Source organism: Polyodon spathula, chromosome 17 (genome assembly GCF_017654505.1).
Source record: "Polyodon spathula isolate WHYD16114869_AA chromosome 17, ASM1765450v1, whole genome shotgun sequence".
NCBI classification, from domain to species: domain Eukaryota; kingdom Metazoa; phylum Chordata; class Actinopteri; order Acipenseriformes; family Polyodontidae; genus Polyodon; species Polyodon spathula.
In genome coordinates, this window is record NC_054550.1 from 3,782,685 (window position 1) to 3,808,398 (window position 25,714).

The window sequence follows — 25,714 nt, forward strand, 5'->3', positions numbered from 1 at the left end:
TTTTAATGTTGATTTAATGCACAGCCGAAACATTTTACCAAGGGGCTGTGGAGCAAGTGTATCAGGTTCCAACAAACACAGATAGGCACTATCTGAACACAGGGTGCTGCATACAGATTAAAAGAGTAATTGTAAAGCTTGGGTATTGGTCAAGCGGCTATATATATATATATATATATATATATATATATATATATATATATATATATATATATATATATCTGAGAAATGTAAAGGAAAGAAGGTGTGCGTAATAGTTCCTGCATCCTTGTTTTTTTTTTACCAATACAGGCCATGTGAAGCAAGTGCCCTGTAAAGTATAGCTACCACTTCAATAAGGGTGTATGAAGAGTCTTGAAGCTAAAATAGAGTATGGCAGATATATAAACAAACATGCTTTTGCATTTGGAAAACAGGACAGACCTAAAGTGGAACCTTCAACTGCTTCTTTTTTGTTATTCCTAGTACTGTTTTTTTTCTTCTTTTTTTTAAAAAATTAAATTGCAGCTCGTAAACAGTGTGCAAGACCCGTTCTAGAAAAGCCCTTGGTGGTGCATTGTGCAGGTCTTAATTAAGGCCTTTGAAAGGCTAAACAAAGGAGAGAGAGAGACAAAAAAAACACCCAGGGTTATTGTTGTTCCAGCCGGTTGGCTCGGCTAGTTGACCATCCATTGGTGCATTCTGTCTCTTTTAAGCTGAATGACACTTTTGTTCGTGGTTAACAGAGGTGAAAGAAGCCAATTATTGAGTCCTTCCACTGGACCAGCTGCAGCCGGTGAATTGTTAAGTGTCTGTTTTCAGCTGGTTCTGGTTTGTGCAGAAATGTAGCGTGAGATCTGCAACTGCACACCTTTTCTTTGTGAACAGTATGGTGGTTTAAGCAAACTTTTTTTCCTATTATAAATAGAAAAGTGAAGCAAAGGGCGTGCACACATACAGTAGTTGCAGTTAACACAGATTCATTAAGTTACATTTCAAGTGAAATTACCATTAAAATTCCACAGGAATAGATTTTTTCAGTTTAAAAAATATATTTTACTCTGTGTTGCTGTTGAGCATACTCTGTCTTCATGAGAAAGATTACAGTGGAATACAGTGGACTTAAATATATGAAGATAAAAAAAAAAAAAAAGCGGTAATCTTTTTCATAACCTGCTAAATGGTGCAAAGATTATTTATTTGGGATTCCTTTATATTATTATATATATATATATATATATATATATATATATATATATATATATATATATATATATATATATATATATATATATATATATATATATAAAAGGATTCGACGTTTACATGCACGTATTACATATGGTGCAACGTTGAAACGTCTTAAGGAACAAATTATACCTATTAAAAGTCAGAACAGTTCAGTCTGGACCCCAATCAGTACAGATGAAAACTCCAAACCTAACCGTACAAACCGTCGTTTGACGACTGTTGCCGTCGGGCTTTACAAACGTACAAATAAAAAGTTAACCTTTTTAACGACTTGAGATATACTTATATGTCATATACAGTGTGTGTGTAGATGGAGTGTGTGTGCGTGTGTGTGTGTGTGTGTGTGCGTGTGTGTCTATATATATATATATATATATATATATATATATATATATATATATATATATATATATATATATATATATATATATATATATTATTATTATTATCATTATCATTATCCTTGCCGGATTTTCTCCTAATTAATGGCACATACAGAAGTTTATGATGTAAATTTCGCGTTCGTTTCATGTTGATGTTTGGCTCTCGAAGTTGCTAGGATACTAGGTGCAGTTATTGTTTTAGTGAGCTGTTTTTAAAGACAGAAATACTATTTGCCCAAGTGAGGTTAAACAGCTCTGTTCCTTAATTTTAGACTCAAAATGAAAAGTGTCACTTAGCCATTCTGAGAAGCAGGGAAATTGGATCCCTGCCTCTGCTGAAAACATGCACTTTGCAGCATATCATTTTGTACCAGCTACCTATTATTGACAGCAGCTCAACAGGTGTAGCACAGCCAGCTCAATTCTGTGGGCGGGGTAGATAAATATGGGTTCATGAAACTCACTTCTATGTTTGTTTCTTTGCCATTTTATTTATTTTATTACAGCACTGAGCAATGTATGGACATCATTTCAGTAGCAGCAGTGTTACAAGACTCCAAATATAGTACCTGGGTGAAAGGTCGACCACTTAACATTTAAATTAAGGCCTGCAAGGCCGGCGCTTAGACCTCTGATTCCCCCACTGCCCCAGTTAACTTTCACAGCCGCACTCTTTATTAATGAAGTGTTTCAGAATGCATGGCTCGTTATGCGAATGATCCCTCGCGTGCAACAAGTCTTTGATTCTGATTTAATTGGTGGATTTCTGGAATGTAGATTTACTCAATCGGGCTTTAGGTAGCGACTAATTATTATTATTACAGGAATGGAAATAAGACTCCTATTGTGTAGCAGCGTCACCCATTCCTCTGGTTTTTAAATAGTCACCTGTCTTAAGCCTACAAAAAGTGTTCATGTCTTGCTGGGCAACAGTATGAATAAACACATTCCAAAGTGTACCCTCACTCAAGCCACATGATAAACCGAGCATAAATCGAGTTCTGAATCCTTCTTTTTCTGCTTGTTCTGGGACTGTGTGGAGAAGCTGAACAGAAATGCTGCTGTTCTGCTCTCTGTACAGCATGTGTAAGAAATGCAAACCGTCCTTGCCCTTTTGAACAAGTTGGAGCTCTGACGCTGCTGTTTAGGGATTTAGGTTGGCAATATAAAGTTCAGTACAATCAGTGTAATGTGAGGCAGCTGTTGAAGCTACTGTTTGCCGACACATAAAAACATCCTACCCTCTTGTGCAAATCCTGGAAACCCTTTCTGCTCTTTGCCTAGTTTTAGCTTTGAAGCTTATTCCCAGTCGCAGATCCTTCATTCAGATGTGAATAATATCACACAGTCCTGCTATTTCTGACTTGGCAAGGATGCAGTCGGATTAAAATACAATCAAGAGACTCATTTTAAACTACACTACTTTTTTTTTTTTTTTGGCAGTGCTCGTGTTTACAAAATGGCTTTTTACTAGCTAAGCAGTTGGGTCTGGCTTCAGAAATTGACGTGGAGCTAAAGGTTTAAGAAATGGATTTCAGTCAAGGAGACAGCTTGGGAGACGGTCTCCTTGCCTTTAACTGAGTGACCGACAACTTCTGGTAAATGACCTGCCATTATGAAGCTAAAAGTGTCATTGACCCATTAAAACCTTTATTGACTCCTCATTTGAACCCAGTGAGTTTCTGTGCCTCCCTCCTGAGTTCTTTCTCCATTGACTGTAATCTTTTTTTTTTTTGCAGAAGGGTAGAGCAATGAGGCACACTTCTTTTCACAAGTGGCTGGCAAAGCAGACCTACCCTCCATAGAGTTTTTTTTTTTTTTTTTTTTTTTTTTTTATCACACAGTATGGCCACTGCTGGCTCCAGTCATTGCTCAGTGTTCTCACACATCCTTCAGTGCTTGAGCACCACTGCTGTTCTGCACTGCTCAACAGCCGAGACCCCATGTATAATCTGAGACCCTCAAAGGTTGCTGGCCTGCTACCTAGACCTGATTAGAATTCACTGCCTGTGGTCTTGTTTACTGAGACACTCATAACCACACTGTTGTTCATGGCAGCGCCAACAAGAAAGCTGCCATTACTACTTACAGGTAACTGAAGTCAAGCTCTTGTTTTACAATAGGATTCCACGAAACATGCTGTTTTATTAACACTGCTTTTATTATTTATGAAAACTAATGTTGATTGAAAATCACACTTGAATACAAATCTTTGTGTTTCCAAATATTATTAGTTTTCCTAAATTTTCTTTAATATTTAATTGATAAAATAATAGGTAAATAACGCATAACCATGTCTACTGCTTTTTATAATGGACATACAAAGTTACTATTTGAAGTGCCCAATACTATTCACATGTAATAAGTGTCATTTTATTTTACAAAAATAAATACAGCTATGCAGTTGGACCTGTATGTTTTAGCTGGTAGAATCTGCAGTAGTTATGGAATCCCAGACCACACAAGTGAAGTGACCTACATTTTAAAACTAGCAAACCTGTGACAGTCATTGTACAATCCACAAAATAAAACTTATATGTAACTTACTTGTCATCATCAACTTATGATTGTATGCACACTCCATTCACAAATGGATTTTTAATTCAAGTTGCAATGTATACCCTTTTGAATTAACCAATGGTATTGTATTCCTTTTATTTTATTGAACCTAAATATAAGTTGAACATGCTGTTACTATGTTGCCTAATCCCAGTTGCCCTGAGTTCTTCTTCGAGGATTCTGTGTTGGTGTCCTGGGTACTGGTTTGTAATGACGGCTGTCAGAAAGACTTTTTAAAACCGCCTCGAGTGCTTTGTCAACGGGACAGTTTGTTTAAAGATCAGACCAGACCCTAATGGCCCTGTATACATCCCGTGCTTTCTGCAGCACCTGATTTTAACTTAGTCGTTGTCATTGATGGATAGCAGACCTGTTAAAAGCACACTGAGGTTTATGTTTGCATAAAAGAGCCTTTTACCTCCCAGTGGGTAAGATTGTGACCCGCCTAGGATAGTTTCATTACCAGCTGATAATAAGTTAAGACTTCTGGCAACCGTCAAATAATTTTATTAGTAACCACAACAAACAAACACACAAAAAAAAAAAAAAAAAAAACATTTTCTTATTTATTTCTCAATGGAGTGGTTATTACTGCGTTAGAAAAACAAGTTTTGCATCGTATTCCATCTTATTTTCCCATCTATCTCTAGCTATCTGTCTAATCTTAGAAATATATTCCACTATACCTCAGTGATGGGTCGGCTTTCGGCACCAACTGTAGAGCATACTGTAGGTTTCTGGAGCAGTGTGTGGCTGTAGGCCAAAAAAGCAGAATGGTGATCCCGCAGCACTGGCACATTGTTTATAGCAGGTTTTATTGTCGTGACGCTGGTTTGTGTATTTGAATACTGTACACGCTGCTTACACTTCTATCGGGAGTTAGAATGAATGCATTGGCACCAGTCCATGTCTGTTGGAAGTCCGTTTACTTTTTCTATACCACCCTTGTGTAAAGGGAGCCCTGGTTAATGGATGCAACGCTGCAGATTCATGTGCTGATGCTGTCTGTGTTTGAAATGGAAACAGAACTGAGCTGGGGAAGCTGCCAGTACTCCTTGAAGTGGAATGCTGGGATACAGCAGCTGTAAATCTTCAACAGAAACTTCCTGAGGGAGGCTGGGGTGAAGCGGCCAGTGAGGCAAAACGCAAAAATGTAACCACTGAACTGATGTTGCGTTGGTTAGGATATCCATAGTAAAAGCATTGCAATGTGTAATAAAGTATAGGTAAGCATTGGAAAGAATAGCAAGGTATTTAAAAAAAATGGTACAACCATGGGGAAAAAGCATGGTAAAATTGGAAACATGCCATGGTAAACCTGTATAAGAGTTACCAAAATAATTTTGGGTACGGCACATGTTTGTCCATTTGATCAATGTATTAGTTGTAATGCTGATGAGCATTTGTAAGTATTCTTGCACTGCCCTGAGGATGAGTGATGGAGCCTTTCTGGACTGTCGCGGCGCTTAACGAGATACGCTAGCTGCTGTGTTTTTAATAACCCTTTTTAAATGCTGCCCTATTTCGCTGTAACAGATAATCGGTTGAGAGTTCAGTAGGATCAAAAGGTTCTGTGTAGGGGAGAGTCTGTTTGATAATGCTGTGTCTCCGACTGGTTTTACAAAGTAGTTTTTTTTTTTATTTGTTTTTCATGTCCAAATGAACAGAGAGCACCTGAGCTAACTTTCCCAAGCACTTGCAACACAAGGCATTGACACCAGCTGCACAGCACAGTGCAGGGCAGTGCATTCTGCAGACCAGCGCAGGCATGCCATTGGTCACAGACCAATCTGGCAGCTATCTCCGACCTCAAGAATTTACTAACCTTTGTTCCAGATGTTATGCATTCACCTATGTTCTGAGCCAACAGCAGCATTTAATTTGAGGAGATGTTGTTTAAAGTGGCATTGTCATGGCTCCCATGTGGTTCATTAGTGTAGGTGACCTCTTACATACCAAATTCATTTCTTTGAAAAAAATCAGAAAACAAGCTATATTTTATATTTCGACAGGCATATTTACAACATGTATTCCCAGCGTCCTATTTTGAGGAACTAATAATCAGACAGGGAAATTTCATGCCAGCTGTGAAGCTCAATACGTTGAAAATTTAGCTTTATCATCACTGTGGGTAAGAAAAACAAGAAATGTATAATTTGTAGGTTGCAGTTTTCTTCATAAAAAGCATCTGAAAGGCTATAAATGCAGAATTAGGTTATATTTAGACTTTACTTTTGCTGTTAAAAAGTTATCATGACAATATAGTTAAAGAGAGAGTAAATAACAGGTAAATGCTCCTGAAAAATTACAAAAGTAGCCTGCCCTCAAATGAGGACAATGGCACTTGATGGGTTAAGAAAAAGTTATGAAAATAACTAATTATGCAGCAAAAAAAGTGACAATCAAGCTATCAGGTTTTTAAATGAGGTTATGTGATATCATAGGCAGCGATGTTCCAGTTATTTTAATTATCTTTTTGTTTTGTAAAAAGCGCAACATTTTTCAGCAAAAGATATCAGAAGCACATCCTGCTGCTTTTTGATTGCAAAAGTGAACTGGTTGTTGCAATGGATAACACACTTGAAATTAAGACAACTGGATGTGCATTGATGTGTCATAATATGCACAGCATGCAAAGACAATGCATTTGAATGAGTGTAGTGAGCTAAATTCTCTCCTGCAGCACACAAACAAGTGTTTTTTATAGTGACCGACAAGCGGTCTCCTTGACTTGAGGACTTGACATGTATATGTTCATTCATCTTGAGGCGGAGTATTCGAGGAATGGAATTCGCTCATGTAGTTCTAATGCTGGAGCGGAGTGAATGCTCCCAGTGGGTCTAGGAGCAACATGCTGTTTTTGTAATTGGGATCCATTTAAAATAAGTCGGCTGCATAGCAATATTTGAATTACTGTAGCTCCTCCTGGGTACAGGAATCCTATGCCTTATTGAGGCTGTAAATGAAGCTGATACTGTCTCTTTACTGTGAACTGGACTCCAATGACCAGCACACCTCATGGACTGCATACATTTGCAGAATTGTAAAGGGGAACATGCTTCATATTGTAAAACGAACAGAAATGGTTTGGCCAGTTCCCATTTAATGCACACAAAAAATCTGTTAAAAAGGGGTCTGTTTGCCATTTAATGGCTGGTTCTAAAAGACGAAAGCAAACAGAAGCTTTTAGTTGCAAAAGACCCAGCTGTCTTAAGTGAATCTGAATGGAGCCTACAGCATTACACGTTTTTATCTTTCAACAAGCGAGTCATAGAGGTTTTTCCAGGGGTTAAAATGTGCTGTGATGAAACAATCCTCTTTGCATCACAGAGGGTTTTTGTAAAGCTCTGTGGCACTTCCAGACAGAGGGAGCAGGAGTTCTTCTCAGTTGTCATTCTCCAGGGATTGTCAGTTTTCACTGAACAATTGCTCCAACGTCTTAAAACACGCTTCTGAAAACCTCAGACTTGCAGACAACACACAGTATTTTTTAAAATATTTGCTTGGATAATATTCTGCTTTCAGACAGGCAGGTCTTCTTTTTGCTTCTCTTTATTCCTTAATTGCACAACCACATGCAGCAAAGCTTTACTCTCTAGGAGTTCTGGCTTAAAGATAGTGATTTGAGGTTTGACCATCACCGCCTTGCCTTTCCTATTTCCACATACAAAGATACAGACCAGTAATGTATGCCGACTCCTGGCCAGTCACTGTCACAATATCATGCACAGAATATCGTTGCATATATATTGCATTGCCTATATTAACCATGTGAACAGGAGCCATCAAACATGTAACAACAGTACAACAAAACCCAGTTATATAGTAACTTGAACTAGTTTTACACTTTCCATGTCTATAGAGTGTGTATTTGTGTACACCCTGATACTGAGTAGAGAGAGAGAGAGAGAGAGAGAGAGATACATATTTCACACACGCTCTGGATTGTATTGGCTTGTATCGTGTAGCACCCTATACAAAATTCTATATACCTCAATAGTTAATTAATTCTGGGGGGGGGGGGGGGGGGTAACAGAATCCCTTTGAGTCACAGGCCAAAACTACTTATAGCAATTGGTTACAGGTGAGACCAATAAAAACTGCAATTACACTCTGCAACTTGAAGCAAGTGTGTAAAACCTCTGGATCCAAGCCACAGGATGTAGGGTTTTAGAATTAGTTTGTTTTGAAGAGCTTCTTTGTTTTGTTTTTTTTTAAATTCTGCGTACATCAAAAAGGGAAATGTGATGTGGAGTTTCCCCCCCCCCAACAATTATATCCGGAATTTATTCCTAAATCGTGAAACATTAGATGCGGAAAAATCTCTGTATCCATTTTCATACAGTACTAAATCATGGGGGGTTGCAATGAGGGGGCAGGGGGGCAAAACATCTTGGAGGTGCCAACTGCGTCTAAAGTGAAATTTGAACAACGGCATGCCAGGTATGGCCAGATACTAAAGTGACTTTGTAAAAGAAAATACTATTTATTGGTTAAATTAAATCCTTTACAACGTGGTTGGAACACAAGAGTCTGCTCTTGATCTGTGTTCTATCAGTTGGTTAATGTACCAGTTTGGGTAACATGGCGGCCCCCTGGTTACCTGGTTATCATTAAGGAAGGCAGCAAGACAAAAGCCGGTCGGCAGATAAAAGGGAAATGGAGCAGCCGGGATTTGATTTGTGAAAAAGAATGTTACTGAGCTATCACCAAGGTTGCCACTGCAGTAGGGGCTTGCTCTTGACTGGGCTAGTGTGTGTTTTTGTTTTTAATTATTTTTGCATTGTTTGTTTTTGAAAGCCGCATTGAAATCTCCTGCCCTGTAGTTCAATAGCAAGATAACCAAAGGATTGTAAATAATAGTTGTGAATGATGGGGGACACCCTTGCCAGCGTGTGCTGTTGGCCATATTTCTAGGAAACCTGATGCAGAGTCATCATATGACCCACATGCATGGTGAGTGCACTTGGGATGGCTTCCCAGTGAAACCTGAGGATTGTAATAGTAGAATTATTTTTATTGGATTTTTTCCTCGTCTCATTACAATCCTAATGTGTGGAAAAGTATATCCTTTGGGGTGTGTGTAAGAGAGTGAGCCATCTACTCCAGTGGTTGTTTTTTTTTTTTGCATGTTGGCAAATCTTGTGTGCTAATTACACCAGCTACTGGAGAATGTGCCCTACATGCCTTTTTTTATCTTCTTTTTTACATGCGTTTGGCTGCTAGCATACTTTTTCAAGCAAGCACATGTCCTGTGCATTCAAATTAAAATTGTGTTCACATACTCTGAGCTTCTGTAGGAGCCTCAGGTGATCTGTGCGTGGAATGAAGCCAAGGCCAAGGATTGTGTTAATGCAGGTCCCTGTTGCCTCTGCCTTTTCTTACTTATTCCACACTTTTCAGGTTTGGGGTTGGTGAGGTGCCTTAGAGTGGGCAATCCTCATGTGTCAGTTCAAGCCACAGAGTCTCATAAGGAGTTGATGATTTAACACAGAACAGCAAGTGTCTGTACTTCCGAATGGAGGCTAGCTATTGCTATTTTAATTGAGCGCTATTTGTTTGTACTAATAGTATTGCTTTCGTTATGATGTCATTGCTTGTTGATTTAGGCTGCTGCACTGCGTTCTCTTGGGAGACAGATGGTCAACTCGCCATTTAACTAAACTTCAGGTCATGCTGTTAACAGTAACGCTTACCAGTCCTCCTATCAGAAAACACAACTCACAATCCACAATATTTTACAATGGCATGTAGGCGAATTGCCGAAATCAATGCATTGTGCATTAGCAAAATGCAGTGGGATGCATCACAAAGGGTAAAATAAGTCACATCTATTTGGACACCAATGACAGGATGATGAATGTGCTATCCTGACAAATGCAGCTACTGTACAAATAACTCTCAATCCCTGTTTCTATGGAGTAAATGAATTGCATAACTATTATAAAATAGTTGCACAGCAATCGGACACCACAAGATTTACTTCTGTGTTGTTCCTTTTGTCATTCGGGGTCAGGTTGCTTTTCAGCAGATAGGTATCAGAGTGGATCGTTACAACATGCCTTAAGGAACGGGGGCTGGGTGGGGGGAGGATGGTTGTTATCGCTTGCGTTTCAAACAGAAGTTAACATTCTGTACAGAGCAGAATGCCGCTGATTGCAGGGGGAAATTGGCAAAGGGGAGGGAGTCATCTGATGTTGTTGCATGTGTGAATAGCCTCTGGTAAGACCCTGTTTGTAACCCACTTCCATTCTTTTCGTTTTTTCCTAGGGATATCAGTATGAATAACATCACAGAGCTGCCTGCCAAAGTCTTCAAAAATCTCCCATACTTAGAAGAACTGTAAGTATTTTCCTTAAGCAAACAATATTGCCAGCTTGAAACCCACAAAGCATGCTGTACAAAATAGCCCTTGCATTGGTTGGAGTATATACCTGTTAGCGTGGGTTTAGCTGTTTGCTGTGGTACTGACAAGGTTGAGAAAAGGTGATTCTTTTTTTTTATTACATTGAATTTCTCGGAAGACAGGACCAACGTTAACTGGCTTGGTGTGCCTGTGACAGAAATACAATGAACCTTGGTTGTAAATCTCTCTCCAGACCTGTGAGGGTACTAAGCGAGGGCATAGTTTTGGATGGGCTGGTTTGACAGTTCTTTCCCCGGGTCAGGAAGTCGGTCAGTCTATAAAAAGGCAAGACTCTGTTGCAAGAACTTATTGACCTGGAAGGGAAACAATGTAGCAGCCGCAGATTGTAAAGGCAGCTGCATTCGTTTACGAAGGGGCCATGCATGAGAGCATATAAAGTGGACGGAAAATCGTAATCTCTTCCTTCGCATTGGTTTGTAGTGAGTTAAAGCCAGAAGGACAGTAAAAGTGTGTTGCTATTGAAAATCGTGAGTGGTGTGTTTTTGTTTGTTTGTAATTGTCTCATCTTGTCTTGTATGTTATCAGACAGTTAACACCGTTCCGGAGCTGTCACCAGGAGCAGCACTAAACCAGACACTATTTGCACCACTAGCACTAATTTTCACGCACTAGTGGACTTGTGTATGTGTTTTGTGTTTTGTGTGGGTGTATAATAAAAACAGGATTATTATTTGCGTGGCAACACAGGGATTATAAATTAAGTAACACATGCTGATGTATTACTTACCTCTATTATTAATTACTGTTTGTTTTGCCATCAGGTACTGGACTTTAAAAATAAATAAAACAAACCTTTTCGCCTGGATTACAATTGTCTGTCTGTTCTTTAATCACCTGTACCTGTACAAAATCAATCACTTTGCCACAGTACCCTATGGTTTCTGCTAACCACAAAACGCAGTCAAACAGGCAGCTGTCCATTGTGCCCCACAGCAGTTTCGAGTGCTTCTCCTTGTCGTTCTTCGGTTTCTTAGACAGCAAATATCAGTCCAGTGCTGTAGATTCTACAGCCAGCGAAACATCGCATCAGCCTGGCAAAGCTGTGTTGCTTTTTAACTGCTGTGACAACAAATCCCTAGGTGGTCTGTAACTAGAGCTCGTTTTCATTAGCCCTCAGCGCTTTGCAGGGCTTTTTGAAAATTGCTTTCAGATGGTTATCTGCATGTATAGTAGTAGTAGGCATGGTGGTGCATGTTTGTCTTTCTTAAAAAGATTTCTAATGTTGTTGTTTATGAATGGCTGCATGCATCAGGGTAGGGAGTGTTTTGCATGTGATATATAGGGTGGTTAAAAAATAATCGGTTCCAGTTTTTGAAAACTGAATTGTTTAAGGAATGTTTCCATATTGTGATAAAATTTGGCAACTCTAGGTGAGTTATGTTACTGTGGTCTCGGGCCATTACTTATTGAGCTGACCGGGAAAAAAAACAACAAAAAAAATCAATTCCCGGTTCCCTCTTTTAATCAATTTCATTTCCAATCCCTTCAAACTTGAAATTGGAAATTGGATTTAAAAAGGAATTGGAATTGAAAAACGGGAATTGGCCCCAACTCTGCACCTGTTCTATCTTCAGTATAAAGACTTGCAGTGAAAGTGGATGCAGGAAGTCTGTGTTCATGTGTGTACAGGGCTAAAACTCCAGCTTGTAATGCCCTGCTGCAGTGGGTAAATGCAAGGCTTGCACCCCCATTCACAGACGAGCAATACTCTTGAGGAATAATTCCTGTACTGCAGACTTCCATGAGTGTTTAATTTTTTTTGGTATTTTTTTATTTATTCATCTCATTCCCTGATCACAAGCCTGCACCTCCTCTGTTACTATAACCTCATTGCTGAGCCTACCTGTATAGAATCTCTTTGTTCCTACACTTTGTTTTCAGCATGCAATTTGTGGTGTTTTAGTGCCAGAAATTTGCACTGCGGATAAAAGTAAACAAATTGACATCTAATTGTTTCTAATTACTTGCAGTTATCATAATGACTACTAATCTTTCATAAAACAGGAGGCTCTGTGTTGTTGGTTGTGTGTGTGTGTGTGTTTTTTTTTATATGCATGTATGTATGTACTACTAATCTGTCTGAGCCTGTGGCTCTTCCATTAATAACTGGTTTGAGTGATTGACAACAGGATGCATTGGGGGGGGGGGGGTGGGGTTGCTTTGAATGAATCAAAAGGCTTGGTTTTTATAAGCGAAACCACAATAAGTTGCCTCTTTATTGAGCACAGAGAACAAGAGGCACGAATGGCGGAATTAGTTACAACACAATTGGCTCACATGCATAATCATACTTGTCATTTTTGGTATTTGTTGCCATAAGTCTTCCTCCTTTTTAATAAACAGCAGCAGCTTCTCTGCATTGTCAAGTGGTGGTTTGCTGCTCAGCTTGGGTGCCGTGTGAAAGGAATAGTGCAGAAGCAAATGATAACGTTGTGTGTTTCTTCAGTGCCGGTGGATGAAACATGTATGGCGGTTCAGAGCTGCAGCAGGTCATGTTAAAACAAACCTGAATCTGGGGTGCTGGAAACGCATTGCTGTGGCATTGTCTGGGCAAAGCCAGCTGGCTGTCTAGAGGGGCGCTTGCCCTTGGTGGGTGCTTTTTATTTTCATGTATTTGTATTTGCAGTTGTGTAACAAGGAACATAATTTTAAACCATGTCTCAAAACATATTTAATCAAACTTCTTAGGCTTCCAAACTTAGTGTGTAACAGCTAACTGAATCCCTGTGTTCTGAGGTAATAACCCTTGCGCTAACCCGCTTTCCAGCCAATTGAGTTATTGGTTTTAGTGTCTAATGATTGTAGATTAATTATTATTATTAATTATTATTATTATTATTATTATTATTATTATTATTATTATTATTATTCCAGAAAGTGTCATGCAGTAGAGGGTTGATTAACATCTACAGAAATTCAAAACAGTACACCCACATGCAGTTTTCAACCTGTTAAACTTTAGACTTCTAACATAACTCTGTAACTGGTTCAATTTGCTTATCTGTCTAAATTGGCTTTGTAGAAATCAAGTTATTTTTATTGTGCGAGGGTAGGCAACGTTGCAAAATAACCTATGAGTAAATGTTTACTTCACTGCGTATACAACAAATTGAACAAACACAAAACCAAACTATTAGCCTTTTAGAATAGTTTTGTATCAGCCTCTTCTTTTCATAGCTAGTAATCAATAGTTCAGTTGTGCACTACATTGTGCGCTTTCATACAGAACTGTACTGTGTAACAGACTGCACTTCTAGGTCTCAGTGTTGTAGTGGAGATTCTTTTAAAAAGCCAGAAAAAAAAACACTTTGTGCAGATCAGAACTAGTTTGCATTGTTAGTACTGATTTATATTCCACAATTTCCGATTCGCTAGTATTACCATCAAAATATGTTTGGAGGGAAAATTAAACACTTGGTTGGTAATAGGCGGTAGAACATATCTTTCTTTCCTGAACACACCTTATTAACACTAAACAAAATGGCAGCCTGCAAGATTCCAGGAATTCGGCTTCAGCTAACAGTAAGCACGAACTCCTGCACTCCCTTGTAGCCAAGAGATAACCTTCGGTCCCCAGACAGATTATAAATTGTTGGCGAAGAAAAAATAGTTGTTTGCAGTGCCGTTGCCTGACTAGCCTCTGCATACTTGCCTTTCAAAAAGAGGCAGAAGCACGATGCTTTTTTTACATGGGCGTAGCTGCTTCTCCGCCCAGTAAGTTAAGACCCAATTTAGAAAACGCTCTGGCAGTGTAAAGATTGCGTAAAGGATTGCTTAACTCTAGGTGTACTTAGTCATGTTTTATTGGTTAGCTATAAATTTCACTGAGTTCAGCTTAAGGTGGACTGCGAGGAGGACGCCTTATTTAATATCAGCAATGGAAATTGCACGCTCTTTCCAGTCCTATGGATGGGTGAACGTCTGAGTTTGCCAAACTGCTTCCCAAACCCTTTCCAGAGTAATGGACCAGTCGTATCCTGTTCCCTGGATTGAGGCCAGGCCAAGGAGAAACGGAAGTGTAATGGAGTGCAGTTTACTGCCTGCTTGCAGTAGGCTGAACAAACAGGAGTTGCCTTGAGGTAGACTAAATATTCCCATTTTGAGTCACGCAAGCCTTGCTTTTACGCAGTCAGAGCTTGTTTGTGAAAACACAGTGCGGTCACAAGTGACACTGACAGAATTACTGCATTTATTTTATTTTTTTAAATAAAATTCCTGTCTTGTACGGAGTGGGGATTAGTCATTTAACAGCAGTACAGCAAAGCCATTCCTTTATCTTCGATGAAGCACTGACACCCTCAAATATATGACTTGGTATGTTAGCGCTATATAAAAAAATTAACATATTATTGATTCTTGTATTACTTGTATTGCAATTTCATTTGCATTTCAGTACCTGCAGTTGCAAACTGTTAATGTCATCCAATCCGTCAGTTTTCCTAAAATTTGCATCTTGCAGTATTGGTGTGCTTTTGGCAAGTAGTCTATTGCTACCATACCAGTTGCTATGCTATGTAGCCCGCTTTTGCTGTATTAGCCCCACAGCAAACCATCACAACAGAGATTGAGACCACACAGGAAGAGCTTATCAGTATGTAGTAGCTGGAGGAGGAGGGGAAGAACACACAGTTGGGAAAATAGGCAATTCTCAGGCTTTTTGTCCCTGCATCGCGTGGCAGCTCTGCGTACATCCAGCACTGCTGTAATCACCCCCATCACCAGGGCTGCTTTAGAACTTTCCAACGCAGCGATGGAATGCTCAGATAAATTCTGAGTGTCATGTCCTTGAGCTTCTTGATTTGATTTATTATTTTTTTAATTTGAAATGTTGTACAAGCTCTTCATAAGAATAGGCGCAGCTTTGCAGAAACTCCAGAGGCTGATTTAAAAGCACAGATGGGTATCTCCAGAGCTGATCTTTTACTGCCACACGCACACACACCCACACACACACACACACACACTGGCACCAGTCTCATAATCTGAATCTGTTTATTTAGTTAGCATGAGCCTGTTACCAAGTGTCTGCAAGGCCAGGTTTTAAGGAATCAGACAGGACTTGCAAACCTGTGTTAGTTGGAGCATCCTAAATAAATAAATAAATAAATATCCGCCATTTTGTTATGGATAGCTGTGCTTGAACAGTAAGTGGGTGATGAAACAGAGACATAAACTATGGTGACTGTGTGTTTACATTCAAAGATTAATTGTGTATTTGTGGTGTACCCTTGCTTAAGCACTGAAATGAACAGAATGACTGTCTCTTTTATATTATGTTTAAAAAAAAATAAAAAAAAGATAAGAGCTTTTGAAGTGTTCTGGTACAGGGGCATTTAAATTTAGCTGATTTACAGTTTTCAAGGAATAAATTGTTTAAAAAAAAAAAAAAAGAAATCCTGTTCGAGCCGTTGCTTTGTGTTTTAATGGCACGTCCTGAGTGCAGTTTTCTGCTTGGTTGATTGGAACGCCATTTCCTTCTTTTCCTGTTGTGCTGTGAGCCCCAGGAGCCCTGACATGACCTCTGTTGTGTTTTCTTTTGCAGGCGCTTGGCTGGCAATGACCTCGCCTTCATCCACCCCGAGGCCTTGTCTGGGCTGCACCAGCTCAAAGTCCTGTAAGTAACGACGGAACTCCAGCCACACCCCTGCCAGCCTCTCGGCACTCCCAGCTCCTGGCATTGGCAGAAGGGACACCTGCTAGTTCAGGCACAGGCCACATCCTCAACCTGTCCCCTGCTGCACTTCAACAGAAAACACCTGCGGTCGGACCAAGCCTCTGGTGCTATTAAGCTCCTTAGGAATGACAGCACTTGCGATATTAATGAGCAATTAGCAGTAAACTTCTTTTGATTTTATAGATTGATAGAGATTTCTTGATAAAATTGAGGAGTAGTAAGAGGGAATTCATCCATTATATATTCACTACAGAGTTTATAAACTCGCAAATCTGCAGCCACAAGCCTTCTCCCTTTCCAAGCATGTGCCTTTAACACCATGTGCAAGAGGAAAAGATTACCTTTATCACTTGCTTTGCATTGCTCAACTGATGGAAACAATGCTTGTTCACAAGTCCTTATCAATGCTGTGCTGGAGTGCATATCGTTACACATTCACTGGAAGGGCGGGACATACTGTTCAAACCTTACTAAAGTCCTTGAACCTTCCCAAGACTTTCAGAGCTCAGCCTGGTTTGTGTCAAACTGCTACAGTTATCAAAACAGTATGTGCTGCAGTCCGTAATGACTGTTTACTAGCTGTACAAAGCAGAGGTAATGGCTTTATGGTTACTGTTATACATTCGTTATCTATGTAGTTTTGTTCATGAGTGCATTCCATTTAAATTTCAACGCCAGCCTGTCACCTGTATTCAAGAATAGCCCAAGTTTTACAAGATAGGACAAAACAATGAAGCATCTCATGTAAAATACAGCTCTGAACTATCCTGAACTTCCTGTTTAATGCAAGGAGGCAGCAGCATGTCCCGTACCTAAAATGTCACAGGATCTAATTGATTCATTGATTCATTGATGATGCTTGATAGTTTTACACCAAGGCAAGTGTTAAGTCTAGTGAAAGCTCCCTAATATTTTGAGAGGCAGGGTCAGTTTAGCCTCTGATTCACCCGGTTTGTGTTGTGTTGTGTTTCCTAGGATGCTGCAGAACAATCAGCTGAAGACTGTCCCCAGCAAGGTCCTGAAAGGATTGACCTCCCTGCAGTCCCTGTAAGTATCTCTCTCACTCCAGACACTAACCAGGCGCTTCATTTTATTTTATTTTTTGGTCAGTATTGCTTTCCTGTGCACATTACTGACCTGTGGTTTTTATTCCATGCCCATAGGACAGTATTATAAATGTCCTGTTACACTGAGGATTTGAATACATCAGCCATTTTAACTCCAAACCTGTATGTAAGCTGTATGTAAATAATCGTTGCAGTGAAATACCAAACATAAATGAATTATGATTTTCTGTGTATACAGTATTTCCTAACATTTCTTGACGAACCAGTCTATAAAGTTAATCGATGCAGCTGCATGCAGTGTATTCCATTAGGGTTACTGCAGAGGCCCCCCACCTAGAGCCAACCAAACCCTTTCCCAAACCTAAACTGCCGTGCACTCCCTCTCCCACACCAAAATTACCCTCTTGTAGGAAATGTTGCAGACCAAACTTGTATCTGACGCCATTTGGAATGAAGGTTTTGTCTCGAAGGTGTGCGTCAAGAGTAACAGGCTGTCACTCTAATTCATAATTACCTCTTTTACTTTCCAGTCCCCAGCCTGCCTGCCTTGGGAGAGATTCAGATTATTTTTAGAAGAGGAACACCCGAAAGATAAATTAACCACACGCTTTCCAAAAAAGACAAACCAGTAACAAGGAGGGATTATCAAAAACCATTACATATAGAGAAACATGCACTGTGCACAGGGATATGATCCATGTGTTTCTGCTAATGAAACAGTAACAGGATCATTGTAGATCATACATTTGTAGTTGTACTAATACTGGCTGGTCTGGGAACACGGTTTGCTCTAGTTTGGAATACACAAGCTGTTGTAAAGTTCTGTCCTGAGGACTATAGTAAGCAAGTTTATAAATTGTGCCAAGGAACTCAGCCTCCCTTCTACTTCCTATAGCCTAGAACACTTTAGCAGTTCAACCATAGCTTGAACATGTTCAATCAGTAAAATTAAGACAAGTAGAGTAACGTTTTGGCTAGTGTCCTCTTTGCTGTAGCAAGTACTGCATATTCAGTTTCTTATAATATAGTTTTACTCTACCAGCTAAGAGCTATAGGATTGCCTTATCAACAGTGTCCATTGTCTTAGCTGGGCTGTAACAGGTGAACATGCATCGGGGAAGGTGAGGCATTGTCTGAATTCTGGGGAACGTAATTTGTTTTCCCTTTAGGCTTGATTTCCACTGGCTGCATGACAGGCGCTAAATGTGAGTCGGTTTAACGCAGCCTCTGTATGGTTAATTTTCTGACGCCTGGCTTTATTACGTTGTCTCACTGGCTTTTGTCAAGACAGCAAAAGTCAATTTGCTAAATTCTGTTTTCATGGGAAATGCACAAGGTTTGACAACAGCCATTAGGCCATTACCACTCCATCGGATTGCTCCACAATAAGACAGTTGTTGTTGTTTTCCTAAGGGGTTAAGCTTTGTAGCTTAAGTAATGCATTTTGGCAGGGTGCTTCTGGTATTGCAGTAACCCTATGAGCGCATGCTGTCAGTCTTGAGTCCACCTTGCTACTGGGCATGTTGCAAGAAGAAAAATAAGTCATTTTAATGATCTTGTCATAAACTCAAAGCATTAAGAGGTTGTGCTATACTGAGTTTTAACTTTGGGGCACCCCTCTTGAGTGTCCTTGGATGTCTGAAAATTTGAACGCCCGTTTTCTAAAGGAAGCAAGCATTTATAGCTAAACATAGTTCTTGGAACGACCTCCAGATGACCTTCAATAACAAGCCTTGCCTTCTTTCTGGATGAATAAAAAAATTTGTATACTTGGAACTTAAGGAATTTGTGGAGGGGGAACATTAAACCCGTTTAGAGACACTGAAAGAGTAGGTGCAGGACATTAAAACAACAGGACCGGGGTTTGTTTTCAGTAGCCATTTCCTGCATTTCCACAAGCGCTCCTTCCTTTAGCCATTTCTGAAGGTTCGTACTCCTTCAAAACTTTACTTTGGAGGGTTGTAGACCTCTATCTTTGAGACTGCAGGCAGGCAGGCCTGCTTTGAATTGTAGGAAGTCTGCAAGCTGATGAGAACTAGACAGATCTTCCAGATTTTCTGCAAGGTATTACACTGTTTACTGCAGAGCTCAATTTCTGAGTTTTTCAGTGCAAGAATCAAGTGTCCCACCTACCACAACTTTTAGAATCAATTTTGTCCTGTGGAATGCAAGTCGTGGCTGCTGCTTTTTATAAATGTGTGGTGGGGGATTTTTATTTTGTTTTGTTTTTCTCTGTGGTTGATTTGCATTGCCACTGGCTCTATCTCCTCCTTCATGACCTGAATATAAATTAGTTTTCAAATAGGTTTTCCTTGTGACCAGAAAATTGCATTGAGTTTTTAGCCCATTTTCATGTTTTTTAAAGCAAAGCGTGGATCAAATAAATACCAATGAAAAATCCTTTAGTTTTTCCTGCATAGGGATATATGTAATTTTGTAAGGTTGCTTTGGTAGAAGCTTGCACTGCAGGATAATCGGTTTGAGGTACAGTTAATTCTGTACCTTTGCAAATGTGCAAAACATAATCCCTTTATTTATTTATTTTTTTAAGTTAATCGAATTAGCTGCTCTCAAACCCAGTGCGTAATAACCTTGCAACATAATTGCATGGACTTCTTTGCAGTAATTTGGAGGATTATCCATGTTTGGTAACTAGGCAACCTGTTGGATCGTTAATACAAACACTTAATGAAACTATATTTACATGTGAATTGGTTCTACCTTATATATCCACTGTCAGTTTTTGTTCTCTTTTTGTGGGCCTAAGATCTGAAAATATTTAAAGAACTTGCAATCAGAAGTTTTTTATGCCAAAAAAAAAGTTATTTTCTTATTACTGCAATCCAAGAGTAGGGTCTGAATGATTTAAATACAAACACAACTGGTACTGCCAATAGAATCCATGCTGTTAAAGGTGTGCATCAGAATCTTTCCAGCAATGACACCCCAGGCATTGCCTTGCAGATGCCCTGACTGGGACACTTGTATGTACTGGTGATTCAAGGTGTGCTCCTTGTTTTTGTAAATATTCTTCCATTTATTATGTCTCGAAGTTGGAGTGATGATAGCGATCAGTTAGCATGAGAGATGAGCAGAGATAGGAATGCAGATGCTATGCCTACATTCTCCTTATGTTTGTTTCACAGAGCTCACTGTCTTTAAGTTTGAGAAAAATATAGTGAAAGTAAGGTATGTGTTTATCATTTACTTGTGTGCGTATATCACTTGACTAGCCCCTCAGGTACTGTATCTGCAGAAACCGCTTTCACAGCTTTAAAATGCTTAAACTTGAACATCTCTGATCTTTTTTATATAGGATTGCCTGCACAGTAGTGTCTTTTTTTTAAACAGCTTTCATTCCTACAGGGAGAGAACACCTGATTTCAATGTCATTTAAATAAACATTTATGATCATAGACTGGATGAATGTGTGCAATAAAAATACTGCGTGCCGGTGGTGGGGGTGGGGTCTTTTAACAAATGGAGTTGATGAATGGCAATGTCAGTGGAGATCTGTCAGGTTTCAGCCACTCAATGGAAAAGCCTTTGATCTCCAAGGAGGGGTAAGAACATGACAGACAGACAGGGGAGACAGGTCGCTTCAAGTAGACTCCTAAGGGAGCCGCAGGTCTTTTCTTATCTGGGTCTTCATTTTTTTTCCTCTTGATGTAAGGGGAGGAGGGGGTGGGGTGATTATGTGCCTTTTGCATGCAATTGCTTTTGTTCACCATGAGGGTTCATACATCTGCAATGTCTTTAGGTCAATGGCATTATACTGGTTTAGAAGGCATGCTGGCACAGTGCTTTTAAGCCTAATCAGCCCCACCCACCCGATACAAAGCATAGGTACTGCTTCACTTCAGCTCAGCCTGCTCAGAATGCTGCTCTGGATCAGGGGTCCACAATGGCTATGATACTGCAGTCAGGTTTTACTGTGCGTTAAATTTGCCATGTCTTGGTTTTCTAAGGCTGCAGCTCTGACGTATCTCAATGGCTCATCAGAATAATGCTGGTGAAATGAATTTCTCATCTCTCCAAATATAATGCTTTGCCGTGCACTTTTCTCTCTTGTGGTAAAAAGGCAGGTATTGTATGCTTGTAACACATGGCTGCCGGTGCCAATTTCCCAGTTAAACAACTGACAGCTATAGTAAAACTGTTTTCCCTTTTCCAGGACCCATTTAAGTATTTTTGCACAGTGCCAGCATGATTCATGGTCACAAAATGATTAGTACATTTTTGGAAGTCTTGCCTTTTGAGGTCATTGCTTTCAAACTGTTATTATTTTATTCACGCAGTAGGTGCTGTTTGCAAAGCTGAGTACAGAAAAGAAGGGATACCCAAGAACTAGTGTCTAAAATCTGCAGATGAGCATCCATGGAAAAATAAGTCAACAAGGTATTTGATCAAATAAACTACATGCCGCTAATCCCTTTCATGCTCTTTCTCTCCCTTCCCTAGGAGACTGGATGCTAACCACATAACGGTGGTCCCGGAGGACAGCTTTGAGGGTCTCGGACAGCTGCGTCACCTGTGGCTGGATGATAACAGCCTGACGGAGGTCCCGGTCACTCCACTCAGTAACCTCCCCTTCCTGCAGGCCCTGACGCTGGCACTCAACAGAATCTCAAACATCCCGGACCGGGCCTTCACAAACCTCTCCAGCCTGGTGGTCCTGTGAGTGCTCATTTCTGTTCTCCCTTTTCATTATGTCTCAGAAAAGCCTACTTTAGAATCTGACTAGATACATGTTTTGGCTAAAATATTCACATTTACTAATGCCAGCAATTCTTTGTCAAACATTTCGACTACAAGTTCTCAATGTCTTCAGTTTGATTAGAAGCCTTTCTCAGTCATGAAAGAAAATCCTTAATATACTCCTCAAGTTTATTTTTAACAGAGCCCAAGGTTAGCATTACTATATACTATGCACTAACTCCTTTGTTGATTCAGTACTTTCCATCTAGAACTATTGTTGTGCCTCCTGGCCAACCATTTTTGATTCTGCCCTGGTTTTTTGACATGTGGTATAACAGTTTTTCCAGTCATCCCTGAACACAAATGCAGTTTTATGCATGCGTTGCATTGCAATACTAAAAAGTTAAACAAAGTTTTATGGTTTCTTTGAGTATTGCTGAATGTGTAGTGGATGATTCTCCGGCAGTCACATGTAATTCCATCTGGCTTGTAAAGAATTGGAATTGCTGCTTGCTGCTAATAACCTGGGGAACAGGTTCTCGTGACACAAACCTGAGTCCACTCCAGATGCAGACTGACAGACGCTATCTAACTAATTGCTTCTGTTTCGTCTGTGAGCAAAAATATGTTTAATACAATTACACCTGATGTGCGGAGTTTCCCAACTAGACTGGATACCAGCGTCTAGTTTACAAGGCAAGGAAGCTTCATTTTGAAAAGAGATGTTCATGAACAGGCTGCCTTGCTCTTGTAAGTTTCAGTCTATGCAATGTGTAATGATAACTCAATGTGTTCCCTTTTTCAGACACCTTCATAACAATAAAATTAAACAGATTGGAGAAGATTGCTTTGCTGGATTAGACAACCTGGAAACACTGTAAGTACCCTGCTGTGCAATCAGCACTCTGTCTAGGTCACATCCCATTATTGGACAGAATTGTAATTTTGCGGGCATGTAGGATCTGAGACATTAAGTGCTGCACGGATTTTATATAATTATCCAAACATAATTATGTGGATGTAATACATAATTGCTTTATAATATACATGCATTACAGTAATCATGAGCTGTCATGCTGTTTTGCATGTTACAACACACACAGAGGTTTGTGTTTGTGTATAATATCCTATACTTGCAAGTCTTATACATTTGTGGACATCACGCTTTACATTAAAGCACACGGTCTATACCAGAACACGATGGTCTGGTCCCTTCTAACATTATGAAAGGTTCTATATGTAAATTACTTAGTTTTGACACTTGATCTGTTCCTTAATCCATGTTTCATTTACGTGTCAAGTCTGCTAATAAAGGGTTAAGTGGCTGTTCACCTTTCTTAGTTTGATGCATGCAGATATTTATTCAGAGAGCACATATTATACCGCAAGGAAATGAACACTTATACCGGAGGAACACAGGAATTGCCACCAAAAAGCCTCAAACTACTTTTATTTTCACCTGCAAGATAGATTCTGCAGCAGATTAGCTACCCAGCAGGCTCTCTTGCAGTCTCCAGACTGAACTGATTCTTGTGCTGTGGTTCGAAAGCTATGCACCTGTACCAGTGAGGCATTGATTGTTATGGTTCAGTTTCTCTGCCACTACGTCGGTGTTGCAGTGTTCCACATGATATCACCGCATCGCGGGCACAGCTTTAGAAACCACCAGCGTGAAGCATGCAGCCAGTTAGGACTGCCTGAAACGCACTAGATGTTTCTCCTCTGTTTCTGAGATGTGGCCCCCTGCAATGAAATGAACAGAGTTTGTGCACTTAGGTATTTTTTATTTATTTTTTGTCTTTGTTTAAAATTGTTATGCTTTGTTTTTAATATATTACATTTAATTTTTGTTAAAAATGGGACACTTTTGAAGTCAATTATTTTCATGGTTCGGGACAGTTCACTTTAGCGCGTTAGTAACTGTGTTGTAGTGCCAGGCTACGTGACTGCATGGCATCCCCCTACTATTCTCCAGCTGCAGAGCTACCCTGCATGACTTGAACATGTTGCTGTTAAAGTAAGGCTTGTCCCAGAGCTAGTGGAACTTGTGGATATGTAGGCCATTTTCCCCCTCTTTACTGTTACAGGAAGCTTGTATATCAACTTCCTCCTGTAATTGCTGCCAAGATAAATATCACATCGTCCAAGATCCGTATCTCCTTTCCCTTTCATTGTTCCTTTCCTCCCACTGCAGAGGGGATGAGAGGATGAAAACGCAGTGACATTTTCCACATAGTGGAAAATAAAACGTTTGCCAGAGAAACTAAAGCTGTCAGAGTCTCGACAGTCCATTAGTAAAATCAAAAAAATAAATAAAAACACGGAAATAGCTTGCATCAAATTAAATCTGTTTTTGAAATAAATCAAATGTTTCACAGCTTAAAAGGCATGCTGCTGGCTACAGCTGTCCAGTTCCCCTTAAATGTTCTGTACATAGTCCCATTCAGATTTTTAAATCGGGTCATTGCTTTAAATTGTCAGCAGTCATAGATGAGTCTAACTATTTGGATAAAAAAAAAAATCTTATCTTGAATGTTGAAAGAGACAAGATTACCTCATGATTTGAAATAAACAGGGTGTGTGCCTATACAACCCCCTCCTAAAGCAAGTAGGTTAGACTGATAACAAAGTTCCGGTTCTAGTAAAGGAGTGGGCGGAATGGAATGTTAGAGGTGGGTATTCCCATTCCGGGACTCCCCTTAACGTCTCTAAAAGAGACACAGAATTTGTACAGAAGCCTTGCTGAACCGCACCTAGCAGCTCCAGAACAACAAACGCTCGTTGACAGGGAGTTAGAAAAGAAAACCCCCCTTTAGTTTTGTCACGGGTCTGAGGTGTGTGGAATTGAGAAACATCCTTCTACACAGGCAAAGTCACCCAAGCGTGGTAGTTGTGTAACACAGTGCACATAGGAGTTTTAAACCTCTGACCAAGAACGGGTCTGAAAATGAACTTGGGGCTAAAGTGATGCACAAATAAATGTGTAACTACTAGAATGATTTATTTATGTTGCGATTTTATACTAAGTGCACTGTTCTGTTGGAACCATGAATGCAATACTTAGATAAGCACTGGCTACAATTTAGCTTTATCTCAGTTTTGATAAAAATACATACCAAAGCCCTGACTAGTATATCTGCTCTCCAACCCCCGGAGTTTACACATATCATCGTAACCTCCACACAATCAGCAAGTGCTTTGTTCACACATGCTGTCCAGTACGGCACAGTTCAAGCCTATCTCAGTAATTCCTTGCCCTGTCTTTCTTTCACAGGGACCTAAACTACAACAACCTGATTGAGTTTCCTGGAGCAATCAAATCCCTGCCAAACCTCAAAGAGTTGTAAGTGTTTTTTCCAGTGCCATTGCTGTAGTAATAAAGTAACAAAAACTTGAAGTCACAGGAACAGCATCTGAGTGCTGCTTGAGCCTTCCTGCCTCCCCTCGGTTCCGTCTCCGAGCTGCTTGTGTCAGGAAACCTCTTTGTGCTCTTTAGGTGACCTGTGAGGAGTTTTGCCTGAGATGATAGATTGATGAATTACCCAGAGGGGCCTAAGCTTCCAAAAAAAACCCTGTTTTTCTTCTTTCCTTTCACAGAGCCTTAGGTAGAAACATTTTATTGAAATAAAGAAAAATGACTTGGGTGTTTTTGTACTTGATCTAAGTCAGAAAAATA

General features: G+C 39.8%; 1 protein-coding gene across 1 annotated transcript in view; it reads left to right on the plus strand.

The window, feature by feature from the left end:
- LOC121330192 (leucine-rich repeat-containing G-protein coupled receptor 4-like) overlaps nt 1-25,714 on the plus strand; it is a 50,377-nt gene that overhangs the window by 12,450 nt on the left and 12,213 nt on the right. The window contains exons 2-7 of the mRNA XM_041276531.1: nt 10,443-10,514; nt 16,142-16,213; nt 17,249-17,320; nt 21,802-22,017; nt 22,844-22,915; nt 25,313-25,381. Coding sequence (XP_041132465.1) covers nt 10,443-10,514; nt 16,142-16,213; nt 17,249-17,320; nt 21,802-22,017; nt 22,844-22,915; nt 25,313-25,381 — 573 coding nt within the window. The remainder of the gene's footprint in view (nt 1-10,442; nt 10,515-16,141; nt 16,214-17,248; nt 17,321-21,801; nt 22,018-22,843; nt 22,916-25,312; nt 25,382-25,714) is intronic.